The following is an 18754-nucleotide window of genomic DNA, read 5'->3' on the forward strand; positions in this document are numbered from 1 at the left end:
AAACAGTGTTTTGAGAACTTCCATATATTTAAAAGTAACAACATTACAATATACTTAAATATATATATGCCACATATGCAGAAAAATCTTTAAAAATAATAGCCACAAATCTCTCAAATTTTTGTTAACAAAATGATCTTCTTTGATGAGAACACCATTTTAGTCACAGCCTTATAATACCAGATACATTACTGCTTCTCCATTGTAAGTTTATGTTAAATGTATTCTATATTCATTTACATTCCCTCCCCCCCCCCTCCCCCCCTTCATATGTGATTCAGATTATTGACAGAAAGTTAAAATAAGCTGACTTTTTAATGTTTCTACTTTTTTCCGTCTGTCAAATAGAAAATCCTTCTAAAACTTAAGACACACACATTGTGATTTCATATTAACTAGAGACATCTGAAATAACTTTCAAAATACTTTTGAAGAACTTCACTTTCAATCATTCTTCTAGCCCTTCTCATGATTCAGTTTACATCTTCAGTTGTTCTAATAATTCAGCAGTCACTGTATTTCTGTTAACTTGAATACGGAGACTGGACACATACATAATTTCTAAATGCAACTGGACTTTCTCTGCAAATCAGACAAAGTGTGTTATTTACCAAAGTAACATAAGATTTAAATCTCAATGAGTCAAAACCACAGTTGTTCCACATATACCTCACACAAATAATTTCTTGTCTGATTTGCAGCAGCCATAAACATAGCAGGACTTGAATCACAAAGTTAAAATATTCCCTGATTAGCTCTTTCTTGTCTGACCACCAGCCTCATTGTAACTGTATAATAATTCTTTTAAGATAGCACATTCGAGAGGTGTAATAAATTTTTTACTAAATGAAAGTTTTTTTTATTGTGGAAATCACAAAGAAATATTCAACAATCTTACTTTGGCAATCATACCTAGAAATTTCTCTACCTATCTCAAATGACTTCAGAGCCTATTGAAAAAGTAAAAAATATTAACTATATATGGAACTGAAATCATGTAAATTATGTAAAAAAGGCAGTACATTATTTTGGAATACTGAACAGATTCGGATTAAATTGGTTTGCTGATTATGTGAGAAACCATTACCTACATTTTGTCAAAATTAACATAATTTTTGTACACAGCAGCAACTCAAAACACATTTTTAATTAAAAAAAGAGCAATAAAAACACTGGCATAGTGGAAAAAATATATTATTTGAATCAATGCCAGTATATGAAGATCAATAGGTTTTTATTCACTGTCCCATGTCTGCTGAGAAATGTACATAGATTCTAGATTGAAGGACAACAGTTCCTGTAGTTTCAAATACTCTATGTGATAGGGAGAACAAAGAAATGCATAGATTTATTAACAATGTTATGATAAGCTACCTTTCATATTCAAGAAATGAGATTTTCCTTATCCTGCCACATAATATCATAATTGATTACAATTGTTCCCAGAACCATAGGAAAAAAAAAGTTATGACCCATTTTATAACTTTACATGGTGATATACAATATTTCCCATTTTTTATGTTTTACCATAAAACTGAACCTTAGACTAAAATCTGACATACAAGAGAATTTATGAACTACCAAGTCCTCTTTGTCTTGCTTCAAACCCATTTTCTAACTGTTTAAGATACTGCTTTCGACAATCCATCTCATCAGCTGGCCTGTTGTGTGGTGTCCACACTGGTACTCCAATAAAAAACCTTTTAGCGCGAATAAAATTCTGTAACAAAAGTGGAAAGAAATTAATCATAACCAAACCCACATTTATTAAACTAAAATTTATAGAAGGAACATGATTATTAAGTATTTTGGGGCAAATGGAAGATGATGGCTAAATAAGTGTAATGTGACAGAAAGGATAAATTAATATTTAACACCAGTAAACTCATTACAGTATCCCAAAATGAAAATTTTTTGAAGCCACAAAACAGCTATGACAATTAAACAAAAAGGTCTTAATATAGTTTTTCTGGTTCATTCAATATTATTTTAGTCTTTACTTTAGTGCTGAAGGGCATTGCAGGGTCAGCTGCCATAATGCCAGTCCCTCTAAACTATGATGCAGAAGGGAAGCAAATATTGCACAAAACTGTCTTGTTTAAAATAGTGCGACAGAAGAGTTCCACAGGAGAAGTACAATATTTGTAAATTCTCCTGCTGGAACAAGAAGCCAAGTGTTTTCATCACCTATAATCATTCTTTCTTAAATCTGTGATTCAAATGCAATGTCTAGCATGACTACAGCTGCACGATTTGAGATACACATTTAGAGATGGGTGTTCAGCTTCGAATGACACAACTTCCAGTCACTTCGAGAGAATCACGGTGGCACTGCCTTAAAATCAGCAACATACAGGCCATGGGATGGCAACCTTTGTAAGACATGCAAGTCAGTATGAATGTAATGGTTCTGAATTCATGTGAAAACTCTTAAAAGCTATTTAAATAACACAAACATTAACATTCAAATCTTTTTTCTTCGCATCTACATATATGCTGCCCTCTGCCACTACAGAATTCCAAACTCTAGTGTGTAACATGGTTGCATGTATCTTAACTATGTTGGTGCTTGAGAAACAGCATGCTGTAATCGAGTTCCAAATTCAAAGTGTTTGTCCACAGATGGAGTGCATTCTCCTTCAGCATAGCAATGCCATACCACACACGAGTGACATCTGCAACAATCCAACGCCTTGGCCTCACTGTCATTGATCATCCCTCATACAGTACAAACTTGGGTCCTCTGATTTCATCTGTTTCCAATTCTTAAAGAACACCTTTGAGGACTTCACTTCATTAGTGATGAAGCAGTGCAAGCAGAGCTGAGGTGGTGCCTATACCAACAAAGTCAAATATTCAACAGTGATAGTATCAACAAACTGGTCTCTTGCTGGGAGAAATACGTCCTTTGCTAGGATGACTGTTGAGAAATAAATCTGTAGACATGAAGAATAAAGATGCAGAATTCAATAACATCTGCTTTACCTACAAAACTATAACAGTTTTTACATTAAAAATTTAGAGGCATTACTTTTCACCACACCCTCATACAGACTACGTACTGAAATGACAGTGAAATATGGTCAAAGACATTGAGTGTGGCTTCTTGTTGACATGTTTCAAGACTACATGGCCACAGCTGCAATCATCAGTTTTGTAAAGAAACTGAAGTACTGATACTGCTTCAGCTGCAAAGACAATCAAATAAGATGAACTACAGTGACAACTCCATCTCACGTTGGCCTCTGTAACTTGACCACTTGGCTGAGTTCTTGCTGCCTCCAGCTCCTGCAGTCAGTTACATCAAAGCAGTCCCATTTGACAGCCACAAGGGCTGAATTGTTCTAGTTGCCTTAATGGAATTACATCTTTACAGTGATATATTAGCTAACTGAACAATGAATGACAGCATGCAGAAAGCTGGCATATGCTAACATAGTGAACACCCCCTGCAAGTTTCAACTGTAACTATGTCAGCTTATTAGTTAGTGTGATTTTTTTGGATAGGGAAAGCTTACTAATATTTATACAAACCTTTGTATCAAGTGTGAATCGATGGTATATTCCACTAGGAATTATGATCATATCACCAGGTAAAACTTCAATACGAATCCATTCATCATTTCCATTTCGTACATCAAAGTATCCTGAACCTTCGAGTACGAATCTTATTTCTTCTTCTGTATGCAGGTGTTCAGTGAAAAAGCTCTTCAGCTGGAACAAAATATATAAGCTTAACACAGTACTTTCCCAACTCAAATAAGGAATTAACATCCAGGACAAGGCATCCTGGAGGAAACAATTAAAAAGGGCTACAGTAATGCAGTGTGTACAAGTAACAAGCCAGATTTTAAAATTGTGTTTCATATTACACTTACCATACCCAATCCTAAGTAAAAACCACTTTTTTTCCACATATTTTCTTAAATTTTCCTTCTGCTGAAAACTGCAGTGTAAATAACTTCTAACAATTTAATAGAAAAATAGAATGAATCTGTTTACTTTCCACATTTTAATAAACACAACATAGAAAACAATTTTTTAATAAATTAGTTAATATAAACAACTGATCGTGTCTAGTGAAGTCTGCGAAAACAAAAGATTATCATATCATCAAATGGTTTTCAGGAATGAATAACAGCCGAATGTATAAAAGACTAGCTTTTAATAGAAATCAACATGAAATAGGATTTGCATTATCTGTCGGACATTTCATTTCTGCTGTTAGACAATAAAAAATTTTTACACTTGCATTTTTCAAATCCACTGTACCTCAAAACTAGATTTAATAAAGGACATCCTACACTCCTGGAAATGGAAAAAAGAACACATTGACACCGGTGTGTCAGACCCACCATACTTGCTCCGGACACTGTGAGAGGGCTGTACAAGCAATGATCACACGCACGGCACAGCGGACACACCAGGAACTGCGGTGTTGGCTGTCGAATAGCGCTAGCTGCGCAGCATTTGTGCACCGCCACCGTCAGTGTCAGCCAGTTTGCCGTGGCATACGGAGCTCCGTCGCAGTCTGTAACACTGGTAGCATGCCGCGACAGCGTGGACGTGAACCGTATGTGCAGTTGACGGACTTTGAGCAAGGGCGTATAGTGGGCATGCGGGAGGCCGGGTGGACGTACCGCCGAATTGCTCAACACGTGGGGCGTGAGGTCTCCACAGTACATCGATGTTGTCGCCAGTGGTCGGCGGAAGGTGCACGTGCCGCAGCAACGCACGGATGCACGCCAAGACCGTAGGATCCTACGCAGTGCTGTAGGGGACCGCACTGCCACTTCCCAGCAAATTAGGGACACTGTTGCTCCTGGGGTATCGGCGAGGACCATTTGCAACCGTCTCCATGAAGCTGGGCTACGGTCCCGCACACTGTTAGGCCATCTCGCGCTCACGTCCCAACATCGTGCAGCCCGCCTCCAGTGGTGTCGCGACAGACGTGAATGGAGGGATGAATGTAGACATGTCGTCTTCAGCGATGAGAGTCGCTTCTGCCTTGGTACCAATGACGGTCGTATGCGTGTTTGGCACCGTGCAGGTGAGCGCCACAATCAGGACTGCATACGACCGAGGCACACAGGGCCAACACCCGGCCCCATGGTGTGGGGAGTGATCTACACTGGCCATACACCTCTGGTGATCGTCGAGGGGACACTGAATAGTGCACGGTACATCCAAACCGTCATCGAACCCATCGTTCTACCATTCCTAGACCGGCAAGGGAACTTGCTGTTCCAACAGGACAATGCACGTCCGCATGTATCCCGTGCCACCCAACGTTCTCTAGAAGGTGTAAGTCAACTACCCTGGCCAGCAAGATCTCCGGATCTGTCCCCCATTGAGCATGTTTGGGACTGGATGAAGCGTCGTCTCACGCGGTCTGCACGTCCAGCACGAACGCTGGTCCAACTGAGGCGCCAGGTGGAAATGTCATGGCAATCCGTTCCACAGGACTACATCCAGCATCTCTATGATCGTCTCCATGGGAGAATAGCAGCCTGCATTGCTGCGAAAGGTGGATATACACTGTACTAGTGCCAACATTATGCATGCTCTGTGGCCTGTGTCTATGTGCCTGTGGTTCTGTCAGTGTGATCATGTGATGTATCTGACCCCAGGAATGTGTCAATGAAGTTTCCCCTTCCTGGGACAATTAATTCATGGTGTTCTTATTTCAATTTCCAGGAGTGTAGATCGCTGTTCCCTCTGATACCACATTTGTAAGTATAAACTGAGTAAGACATTTGCAAACATGGCAAAATCCTTTTTGCAGAGTTTTTTAAATCAATACTGTCATTTTCCATGGCTACTTTCACTCTGTCTTAACAACATTCACTATTAATTTGATTTTATTGTATGGGCTGACAATTTCAGATATGATATACCTACTACTGGGTATATTTTTACTTGAAATGTGTTACAACAAAACTAAATATAACACATCTCTACTCCCCAAACCACCTTACAGTGTGTGGTGTGTATCACTGTAGTTCCCCATTTTCCTGTTCCAGTCGTGAATAGTTCATAATAATAGAGATTACTGGTAGTCTCCATGTGAATTATAATCTCTCTAATTTTACCTACATGATCTTTTTGGAAGATATACATAGGATGCAACAGTACGTTGCTTGATTCTTCTAGGAACATACGCTCTTTGAACTTTTAATAGGAAACCACACCACACCATGATGCAGAACACCTCCCTGCAAAGAAACACACTGCTCTTCTTTGAATCTTCTCTTTTTCCTCTATCAATTGAATCGGTCAGAGCTGAAAGGCATTAAATCCAATTTTGCAACTTAACAAGAGAAAGAAAAAACTGTATAGCTGTAACTAAACCAAATAAATATTGATTATAACTGGCCTTGTAACATTAACCAAAATGGCCTTGCTGTGCTGGTACTGCGAACGGCTGAAAGCAAGGGGAAACTACGGCCGTAATCTTTCCCGAGGGCATGCAGCTTTACTGTATGATTAAATGATGATGGCGTCCTCTTGGGTAAAATATTCTGGAGGTAAAATAGTCCCCGATTCGGATCTCCGGGCGGGGACTACTCAAGAGGACGTCGAAATCAGGAGAAAGAAAACTGGCGTTCTACGGATCGGAGCGTGGAATGTCAGATCCCATAATCGGGCAGGTAGTTTAGAAAATTTAAAAAGGGAAATGGATAGGTTAAAGTTAGATATAGTGGGAATTAGTGAAGTTCGGTGCCAGGAGGAACAAGACTTTAGGTCAGGTGACTACAGGGTTATAAACACAAAATCAAATAGGGGTAATGCAGGAGTAGCTTTAATAATGAATAGGAAAATAGGAATGCGGGTAAGCTACTACAAACAGCATAGTGAACGCATTATTGTGGCAAAGATAGATACGAAGCCCACACCTACTACAGTAGCACAAGTTTATATGCCAACTAGCTCTGCAGATGACGAAGAAATTGAAGAAATATATGATCAAATAAAAGAAATTATTCAGATAGTGAAGGGAGATGAAAATTTAATAGTCATGGGTGACTGGAATTCGGTAGTAGGAAAAGGGAGAGAAGGAAACGTAGTTGGTGAATATGGACTGGGGCAAAGAAATGAAAGAGGAAGCCACCTGGTACAATTTTGCACAGAGCACAACTTAATCATAGGTAACACTTGGTTCAAGAATAATAAAAGAAGGCTGTATACATGGAACAAGCCTGGAGATACTAAAAGGTATCAGAAAGATTATATAATGGTAAGACAGAGATTTAGGAACCAGGTTTTAAATTGTAGGACATTTCCAGGGGCAGATGTGGACTCTGACCACTATCTACTGGTTATGACCTGTAGATTAAAACTGAAGAAACTTCAAAAAGCTGGAAATTTAAGGAGATGGAACATGGATAAACTAAAAGAACCAGAGGTTGTACAGAGTTTCAGGGAGAGCATAAGGGAGCAATTGACAGGAATGGGGGTAAGAAATACAGTAGAAGAAGAATGGGTAGCTTTGAGGGATGAAGTAGTGACGGCAGCAGAGGATCAAGTAGGTAAAAAGACAAGGGCTAGTAGAAATCCTTGGGTAACAGAAGAAATATTGAATTTAATTTATGAAAGGAGAAAATACAAAAATGCAGTAAATGAAGCAGGCAAAAAGGAATACAGACGTCTCAAAAATTAGATCAACAGGAAGTGCAAAATGGCTAATCAGGGATGGCTAGAGGACAAATGTAAGGATGTAGAGGCTCATCTCACTAGGGGTAAGATAGATACTGCCTACAGGAAAATTAAAGAGACCTTTGGAGATAAGAGAACCACTTGTATGAACATCAAGAGCTCAGATGGAAACCCAGTTCTAAGCAAAGAAGAGAAAGCAGAAAGGTGGAAGGAGTATATAGACGGTCTATACAAGGGCAATGTACTTGAGGACAATATTATGGAATTGGAAGAGGATGTAGATGAAGATGAAATGGGAGATACGATACTGCGTGTAGAGTTTGACAGAGCACTGAAAGACCTGAGTCGAAACAAGGCCCCCAGAGTAGACAACATTCCATTGGAACTACTGACGGCCTCTGGAGAGCCAGTCCTGACAAAACTCTACCATCTGGTGAGCAAGATGTACGAGACAGGTGAAATACCCTCAGACTTCAAGAAGAATATAATAATTCCAATCCCAAAGAAAGCAGGTGTTGACAGATGTGAAAATTACCGAACTATCAGTTTAATAAGTCACAGCTGCAAAATACTAACACGAATTCTTTACAGACGAATGGAAAAACTAGTAGAAGTCGACCACGGGAAAGATCAGTTTGGCTTCCGTAGAAATGTTGGAACACGTGAGGCAATACTGACCCTACGACTTATCTTAAAAGAAAGATTAAGGAAAGGCAAACCTACGTTTCTAGCATTTGTAGACTTGGAGAAAGCTTTTGACAATGTTGACTGGAATACTCTCTTTCAAATTCTGAAGGTGGCAGGGGTAAAATACAGGGATCGAAAGGCTATTTACAATTTGTACAGAAACCAGATGGTAGTTATAAGAGTCGAGGGACATGATGTTATTCAATCTGTATATTGAGCATGCAGTAAAGGAAACAAAAGAAAAATTTGGAGTAGGTATTAAAATCCATAGAGAAGAAATAAAAACTTTGAGGTTCGCCAATGACACTGTAATTCTGTCAGAGACAGCAAAGGACTTGGAAGAGCAGTTGAACGGAAAGGATAGTGTCTTGAAAGGAGGATATAAGATGAACATCAACAAAAGCAAAACGAGGACAATGGAATGTAGTCGAATTAAGTCGGGTAATGCTGAAGGAATTAGATTAGGACATGAGACACTTAAAGTAGTAAAGGAGTTTTGCTATTTGGGGAGCAAAATAACCAATGATGGTCGAAGTAGAGAGGATATAAAATGTAGACTGGCAATGGCAAGGAAAGCGTTTCTGAAGAAGAGAAATTTGTTTACAACAGGTATAGATTTAAGTGTCAGGAAGTCATTTCTGAAAGTATTTGTATGGAGTGTAGCCATGTATGGAAGTGAAACATGGACGATAAATAGTTTGGACAAGAAGAGAATAAACGCTTTCGAAATGTGGTGCTACAGAAGAATACTGAAGATTAAATGGGTAGATCACATAACTAATGAGGAAGTATTGAATAGGATTGGGGAAAAGAGAAGTTTGTGGCACAACTTGACCAGAAGAAGGGATCGGTTGGTAGGACATGTTCTGAGGCATCAAGGGATCACCAATTTAGTATTGGAGGGCAGCGTGGAGGGTAAAAATCGTAGAGGGAGACCAAGAGATGAATACAGTAAGCACATTCAGAAGGATGTAGGTTGCAGTAGGTACTGGGAGATGAAGAAGCATGGAGAGCTTCATCAAACCAGTCTCAGGACTGAAGACTACAACAATAACAACTCCTATTATACTAGTCAACAGCCATTTTGCATCAGGGATGTGATACATCAACTAAAACGTATTTTGGTGTGTAGAATCCGAATATACCTTTCAAAATGGTCTAGCAAGCACCATTTTTGAGTTCTTAAAGGTTTTTTATTTTTTGTATTCAGTACTTTGCTTTTTGCTGTTCTTTTGTTTTGATGTTTAATTGTTTGTTTTTGATTTTCAGGAGAGAGCTAGAAGATCTACAAATCATCAGTAAAAGGTTGATGTGGTAATCTAGTGGTGAGAGAGAGAGATCCTCAGTGAGCGTTTACTGTGAAAAGCAGACCAAATTTTTTGTGTTTTAAAACTTACGCTAAGAAAAATGGCAATTAGTAAATCTCGTTGCTGTCTAAACCACCCCAACAACTTTTGTTATGTGTGTGGGAAACTCACTCCAAAAGCTCAAAGAAAACCAATTACTGATTTGTTTAAGAAGGCATATAAATTGTAATTTGATTGTCCTGTTGGTGATCAAGATAAAAATTTTGCACCTCATATTCCCTGTATAACCTGTACTACAACCTTAACCGAGTGGCTGAAAGGAAAACACTGAGCCATTTCATCCAATGAGTGTCTGAAAGGAAAACACTGAGCCATGCCATCTGATGGTGTGGTGTGGTGTGAGCCAAAAGACCATTATTCAGACTGTTACTTCTGTCTTACAAATATTTTGGGACATTCAAGCACAACTAGACATAAAATGAAGTATGCAAATGTATCTTCAGTGCATCTGCCTGTGCCCTGTGCTCCTGTCTGTAACTTGAAAGCCACGGAACCAGACACCATGTCAAGTGAATCAGAAAGTATTGAGCATATAGAAGAGTACTGCCCTCACTCAATATCATAACACTTAAATCAAAAGGAATTGAACGATTTGGTTCATGATCTACAACATTTGAAACAGTAGCTAAACTCTTGGGGTCGAAACTGCAATAACGGAATCTTCTAGCTCCAGGGACAAAAATTTTATGTTTCAGATCAAGAGGTGCTTCTTTCACTCAGTATTTCGAAATGCAGAATTCAGTGTGTGTTTATAGAGATTTCAATGGTCTAATGATGCGGCTAGGTGTATAACATAATCCATAGGAGTGGTGACTATTTATTGACTCCAGTAACATCAGCTTGACAGCAGTACTACTGCACAATGGCAATCCATTTCCATTGGTACCTTTGGCTTGCTTAGGCAGTAGACGTGAAAGAAACTTATGAAACCATGTCTTTGCTGCTAGAGGCAACTAAATATAAGGATCATGAGTGGCACCTTTGCTGTGATTTAAAAGTTGTTGCACTCCTTTACAGGCTGCAACCACGAAACACTGCTGCTTTTTTGTGCCTTTGGGACAGCCATTACGCCAGGAACCACTATATAGTCAAGGAATGGTCTGTAAGGAAGTCATGTGTTCCTGGAAATGTAAATGTAAATGTGAACAATTTGTTGAACAATTGGTTGAGCCTGATAAAATCATTTTGCCTCCCCTTCATATCAAGTTGGGTCTTAACAAGAACTTTGTAAAAGCTCTGAATAAAGAAGGTGAAGCCTTCAATCACTTAAAAGAAAAGTTTCCCAAATTAAGCGAGGCAATGCTGAAAGACGCTATACTTGTTGGACCACAAATAAGAAAATTGCTGAAAGATCCAACCTTCGATACCAAACTCACAGATATCCAATTAGCTGCTTGGTCTTCATTTAAAGCAATTGTGAAGGGCTTTTTGGGTAACAGAAAAGACAAAAACTATGTTACCATTGTGAATGATCTGTTGGACAACTATAAGAACATGGGGTGTAGAATGTCACTTAAAATTCACTTTTTACATTCTCACCTTGATTTCTTCCCGGAAAATTTGGGAGCTGTAAGCGATTAGCATGGTGAACACTTTCACCAAGACATTCTTACCATGGAACACTATTACCAAGGCCATTGGAACCCTTTGAAGATGGATGACTACTGCTGGGGTTTTGTTAGGGAGAGTGGTGAAACAGCAAACAAAAGAAGAGCTCCGTCATTGCATTTTTAAAAAACCAAAGACGATTAAAGGGGGAAATATATTCTGAACTAATTTGGACTCAAATTAATGATGATGTAAATAAAATAGAAAGAAACTTCCACATGGGAAAAATATATTAAAAACAAAGATTCCAAGACTTACCAAGCGGGAAAGCGCCGGCAGACAGGCACATGAACAAAACACACAAACACACACACAGAATTACTAGCTTTCGCAACCGATGGTTCCTTCTTCAGGAAGGAGAGGGAAAGACGAAAGGATGTGGGTTTTAAGGGAGAGGGTAAGGAGTCATTCCAATCCCGGGAGCGGAAAGACTTCCCTTAGGGGAAAAAAAAAAGACAGGTGTACACTCGCACACACACACACACACACACACACACACATATCCATCCGCACATACAGGTGTCTGTGTAGTAATTCATTTCTTCTTCTAAAGACCTATTCAAATATGTATCACAGTGCACGATTGCCTTCATTGTTGCTTTGTTTTTTACAAAGATATGAACAGCAGTATGATGTGTGCCAGCTAATGCTTCCTGTCCGCGACACCGTGTCAGAAACTATCATAGCAAGTCGAGCGCAATTACATGCTGCCCAACCCCGAACGGACAGGTGTACACTCGCACACACACACACACACACACACACACACACACACACACACACACACACACACATATATCCATCAGCGGATGGATGTGTGTGTGTGTGTATGTGTGTGTGTGTGTGTGTGTGTGTGTGCGCGCGCGCGAGTGTACACCTGTCCTTTTTTTTCCCCTAAGGGAAGTCTTTCCGCTCCCGGGATTGGAATGACTCCTTACCCTCTCCCTTAAAACCCACATCCTTTCGTCTTTCCCTCTCCTTCCTGAAGAAGGAACCATCGGTTGCGAAAGCTAGTAATTCTGTGTGTGTGTTTGTGTGTTTTGTTCATGTGCCTGTCTGCCGGCGCTTTCCCACTTGGTAAGTCTTGGAATGTTTGTTTTTAATATGAACTAATTTGGACCTTTTATTGGCATCATGCCCATATAAAGGGTGTCCCATTTATCTTGACTACTCTAAATAATTGTTTGTCCAGAAGCAAATTACAAAACGTTTCAAGCAAATGCTCTTCAGCCGTCAGGGGGGACATCAATCAGCACGATTGCCTTCATTGTAGCTTTGTTTTTTACAAAGATATGAACAGCAGTATGACTTTTTTTAAATGGCACCCTGCATTTTTATTCAGTAATTCATTTCTTCTCCTAAAGACCTATTCAAATATGTATCACAGTGTACCATTAACTGAAACACAATGTCATTAATTACATAGCACAACACTGGCGTTACATGCAAAACAGTACTGACTTCAAACATTATGAATGTGTAGTTTTGCTTGACTTAATTGTGTCAATTTTTGCTGTTACCATTTTTTATTCTGCTTTGTATCTAGGAAATGTGATGTCATAGAGAAAAACTGATTTTACCATTGTATTCAACACTTCTCAATTACGTAAATCCACCCATTTACAAACCAAATGCAGAAAAAGTTTAAATTTGTTAACTAGTGTTATCTATTAAATAATTTTTTAGAATGTAATTTTTATTAATGAAAATACAATTTGAACACTTAACCTGCATTTATTTCTGTTTTTCAAAAATGGACTTAATGCTTTTAAGCCCTGTGGTTACCAGTAAATTCATGACCTGTATTGATTAATAAATTTAATATGGAATATTAATCACGTGTGTTTATTCAATACATATTAATGAACAACAGTAATGTTAGTTACATACTGCATTATTACTATGACTGAATATAATTTAAATTCATGAAGAAACAAACACACACACAGGACTTACGACTTATTAGGGATGAAGAGATTCACTCAAAGTACTCATTGTTGGCCATTTTAGAATGTTCTCGTAAAATTCCATCGCTTCTTGAAGAACATATTTCACAGGCTTTCAAATGTCCTGTATCTTTTTGAAGTTTATGGGAACTTTGTCCTTGTATACCTTGTCACATTGTATGGTAAGATAAGGCAGTGACCTTGACTTTCTCAGAAATAATGTGTGTAACAGGAATGTTGATGTAAACAGATGCTTCAAGCCCTCTAATTGTTGCAGTACTTGAAGGGAGAATACCTGCTTTTTATCTCTTGGGATTCCTTCAGTTACCCGTCGATACAACATGTATCAAAATCAATTATTTCATCATACTCTGCAACATGTACTTCCACATTTTTCTACTGTTTGCTTTTAGGGTATCACAATTTTTTTCTTTTCTTTTTGAATACTCCAAAATTTCTATCATGTGGCAGTGAGAGAAAACAGTTCGACACCGTACGAGGGACATCGTTTGGTTCACCAATGGGTCAAAAGCAGATCAAGGCATTGGGGCAGGGTTGTACGGGGTTCAGCCAAGACTGGAGAGCAGCATCTCTCTAGGGAAACTGGCCCCTGTATTCCAAGCCAAAATAACTGCAATCAGGGCATGTGTGGAGGAGAATATGAGTAGGTGTTACAATGACCGTAACATCTACAACTATTCAGACAGCCAGGCAGCCCTGAAATAATTGGCAGCTCCTGCAACAAGATCTAAGATTTTGCAGATTGCCATAGGGCTCTGGTGGAGCTAGGGGGAAGCAATAGGGTGTACCTAGTGTGGGTCCCTAGCCACTCAGGTATCTGTGGCAATGAACAAGCCGACGGATTGGCTAGGATGGGGGCAACAACTCCATTTATTGGACCGGAACCTATGTTGACAATCACCAAGGCTATGATCAAATTAGGACTATGGAACTGGCTTAGGAAACAGCACGTAGGATATTGGACCAAGGTCCATAAACAAAAACATGGTAAGGTAATGATGCCCAAGCCATGGTTTAAAAGAAGCTCTGTAATCCTGGGATTGAACAGGAAAGAGATCAAACTCATGACTGGACTGATGACCTGCCATGGGAACTTCAAAAAACACCTACACACAATGGGTATAATGGAACAGGACCCTAAATGTAGGATCTGTGATGAGGATGAAGAAACTGCATCACACCTAATCTTTGAATGCATGGCATTGGAGAGTAAAAGATACAGAATCTTCTGTCAACTAGACCTGAAGAAATTGTGTCTAACAAAAAACTGGTAGAGGGACACCTTACACTTCTTAAGGGCAGTGGTTGGCTTTACTAGATATACAGGGAGCGATGCCACACAATAAACCTAGTTTCGGTGCGGGCAGTGGCGGGTTAGAACTAAGCTGTTTTAGCTCTCCAGTTAAAATCAAATCAAATCAATGAAACAGATGGGGTCATTGTCATACCTATGCTGAAAATTTTAAATCTAGTCTCATACTGACATTCCCAGCGTTTCTTACAGAGGTCCCTAGTAGATGGGTTGGACTGTGAAATAGTCTGGATAAAGCTGCCAATCAGACAAGGAGTGACCATTGTATTAGGATGTTTTTATACACCACGAGCATCCACAACAAAAGTCGCAGAATGTTTCAGGGAAAGTTTTGAGTACATAGGAAATAAATGTCCAAATTATCCATTAGTTATATGTGGAGAATTTAATCTGCCGTCCATTGACTGGGAAAATAATTACACATTTATCACAGGGGGCAGAAGCAAAGACTCATGTGAAGTTATTCTAGGAGCGCTCTTCAACATAAAACCTTGAGCAATTGGTTAGAAAACCAACTCGAGATGGGAACATATTAGATATTTTGGTGACAAACAGACCTGATCCTTTTGAGGAAGTTAATCTAGAAGAAGGTATTGGGGACCATAATCTCATTGTGACGTCTATGTCAGTGGGGGAGGGGAACAGCATAGAGTTTTCTTGTTTGGGAAAGGAAATAGAATAGAAGTGTCATTAATGAATATCTTCATCGTCAGCTCCAAGCATTCACTGCAGGACACAAAGATATTGAGCATCTTTGGTTGGAATTTAAAGGCATTGTCCACCACATGCTAGAGAAATATGTGCCTAGCAAAAATATAGAGGAGAGAAAGGATCCACCTTGGTTCAACAAACATATTAGGAAGTTGCTGAGAAGGCAGATAATTTTAAACGTAGTCACTGCACCACTGACAAAAAGAAATTATGTGAAATGAGAGCAGCTGTCAAAAGGTCAATGAGAGATTCTTTTAATGAATTTGAAAGCAATATTTTATCTGGAGATTCTAAAAATAATCCCAAAAAATTTTGGTCGTACGTAAAATCTATGAACGCTACAAATAATTCAATACCTTCTCTTGCTGTCAGTATGGGTAATATAACGGATGATAATAAACAGAAGGCTGAAATTGTAGACCTAACTTTCAAAAACTCGTTTACGGTAGACGACTGCAGCACCATTCTCTCTTCCAATTATCAAACAATCGCAAGAAAGGCTGACATAGTGTTTAGGGTATCTGGGATTGTAAAACAGTTAAGACACTTAGACACCAGGAAGGCATCTGGCTCAGATGGTATCCCCGTAAGATTTTATATTGACTATGCTACAAATACAGCACTATTGTCATCCATCATTTATCAGAGATCATTAGAACAGTGGAAAGTTCCACGAGATGATGCTGAGGTATATTGAGAGGTTGTAACAATGGAAAATTATACTGAAATGCAGGAGGATCTGCAACGAATTGACGCATGGTGCAGAAAATGGCCATTGAATCTCAATGTAGACAAGTGTAATGTGCTGCGAATACATAGAAAGAAAGATCCTTTATCATTTAGCTACAACATAGCAAGTCAGCAACTGGAAGCAGTTAATTCCATAAAGTATCTGGGAGTAGGCATTAGGAGTGATTTAAAATGGAATGACCATATAAAATTAAACGTTGGTAAAGCAGATACCAGACTGAGACTCATTGGAAGACTCCTAAGGAAATGGAGTCCGAAAACGAAGGAAGTAGGTTACAGTACACTTGTTCACCCACTGCTTGAAGACTGCTCACCAGTGTGGGATCCGTTCTAGATAGGGTTGATAGAAGAGATAGAGAAGATCCAATGGAGAGCAGCATGCTTCGTTACAGGATGATTTAGTAATTGCGAAAGCGTTGCGGAGGTGAAAGACAAACTCCAGTGGAAGGCTCTGCAAGAGAGATGCTCAGTAGCTCGGTATGGGCTTTTGTCGAAGTTTCGAGAACATACCTTCACGGAGGAGTGAGGCAGTATATTGCTCACTCCTACGTATATCTCGCGAACAGACCATGAGGATAAAATCAGAGAGATTAGAGCCCACCGAAAATCTTTCTTTCCACAAACAATTCGAGACTGGGATAGAAGGGAGAACCAACAGAGGTACTCAAGGTACCCTCCACCACACACCGTCAGGTGGCTTGCGGAGTATTGATGTAGATGTAGATGTAGATGTAGAGACAGGAAGAAGGCCCAGGTCATAGCAATCTATAAAAAGGGTAGAAAATTGGATGCACATATTACCGGCCAATTTCACTGACATTGATTTGTTGTAGAATCATGGAACATATTTTGTGTTCAGACATAATGACCTTTCTAGACTCTGGGAAGCTCACCTGCAGAAACCAGGAAACAGTGGTCACACGAGACACAGCTGGCACTCTTTGTGCGTGGTATACAACACGCTCTAGATACCGGCTCCCAGGTTGATGTCATATTCCTCGACTCTAGAAAGGCATTCGACTCATTTCCGCACTGCTGCTTCTTCCAAAAAGTGCAAGTTTACCATCTATCTGATGACATATGCAGTTGGATAGAAAGTTTTCTAACAGACAGAGAGCAACATTTCATCTTGAATTGGGAGACTTCAATTGAAACAGGCATAACGTCAGGTGTGCCCCAGGGCAGCATAATAGGTCCCCTGCTTTTGACGATTTACATAAACGATCTGGTTGATCGTGTTGATAGCGGCATTAGACTGTTTGCCGCCGATGATGCTGTAGTCTACAGGAAGGTAGTATCACACGAAAGTTGTGAACATATCAATGAGGATTTGCAGAAAATAAATGTGTGGTGTAATGACTGGCAGTTATCTCTCAATATTAGTAAGTGTAACCTACTGCGTATAACAAAGTGAAAATCCCCATTAATGTACAAGTACAAAATAAATGCCCAGTTTGGAAGTGGTAACAGTCGTCAAGTATCTGGGTGTGTCTATTCAAAATGATCTCAAATGGAACGATCAGATTACACAAGTAACAGCTAAGGCGAACTGTAGAATGCAGTTTATTGGTAGAATCCTGAAGCGATGCAGTCCTTCAACAAGGGAAATTGCTTAAAATACTTTAGTTCATCCAGTCTTAGAGTATTATTCATCTGTATGGGACCCTTACCGGTTGGGTCTGATTCAAGAGATTAAGAAGATCCAAAGCAGGAAGATTCATGACTGGTACATTTAGCCATCGCGAGAGCGTTACAAATCTCATAGACAGTTTGAAGTGGGACACACTTGCAGATAGACGACGCGCTAAACAGAAGGGGCTGCTCACTAAATTCCAAAATCCGATCTTTGCCGAGGATGCAGAGCATATATTATTACCATCAACTTTCATAAGGTGCAATGATCACCATTCAAAGATAAGGGAAATTAGAGCTCGTACTGAAGCATTCAGGCAGTTGTTTTTCCCTCACGCGATCCGCGAGTGGAACACTCTGCGACACACCACTTGGTGGCTAGCAGAGTATATATGTAGATACATAGATGTAGCTTTGCAGTCAGGGAGTATTCCTCCAGCTTTTTATTCTTTCCTGTCTCTCATACTTTTATTTCTTTATAGTAGTATATCAGAATTGTAAAAAGTCTTCTACATATCCAACTTCAATAAAGTTCTTAACTTTTAACCTAAATACATCAATTAACAATTATTTCAGAAGAAGTGAAAACTATCTTACTACCTTTTCTTCATAGTTTGGTAAACAGTTCTTTGAACAAGTGATTTCATCTTCATATGTGTATCCACGCTCTTTCTTGATTTTTTCAAGTTCTCCATCTTCTATAAATGTTTTTGGATTCAACTGAAATAATGATTAAGCTAATATTAATTTTGTTTATGCACATTACATAATAACAATCATAATAAAGCACATAACACACTGACCGCAAATTATGTGCGAGTTACAGAAATGAAAATGTGCGAGAATCAAATAGTAAAAAATGCAGTATGGGGTGCAGAAGAAACAAGTTAACAAATCAGATTTCTCCAGACTACTGTCTCATTCTGTTTCTTACATTACGAACCAAATTAGCTGCCACAGAAACATGTGAAATATAGCACTAAAGAACAAGCAAAGATATTGTTGATGAGAGGACGGCATAAAATTCCACACAGTGCTGATTATGCACACAGACAGTCTTCTAG

General features: G+C 39.2%; 1 protein-coding gene across 1 annotated transcript in view; it reads right to left on the reverse strand.

Annotated features, from left to right (window-relative positions):
* Positions 1-243: 243 nt before the first annotated feature.
* LOC126278285 (acireductone dioxygenase) overlaps positions 244-18754 on the reverse strand; it is a 54058-nt gene continuing 35547 nt past the window's right edge. Inside the window, exons 3-5 of the mRNA XM_049978298.1 lie at positions 18291-18410; positions 3535-3714; positions 244-1720 (exon numbers count right to left, since the gene is read on the reverse strand). Of these exons, the coding sequence (XP_049834255.1) occupies positions 1571-1720; positions 3535-3714; positions 18291-18410 (450 nt within the window). The 3' untranslated portion in view covers positions 244-1570. The remainder of the gene's footprint in view (positions 1721-3534; positions 3715-18290; positions 18411-18754) is intronic.

This window comes from Schistocerca gregaria, chromosome 1 (genome assembly GCF_023897955.1).
Source record: "Schistocerca gregaria isolate iqSchGreg1 chromosome 1, iqSchGreg1.2, whole genome shotgun sequence".
NCBI classification, from domain to species: Eukaryota; Metazoa; Arthropoda; class Insecta; order Orthoptera; family Acrididae; genus Schistocerca; species Schistocerca gregaria.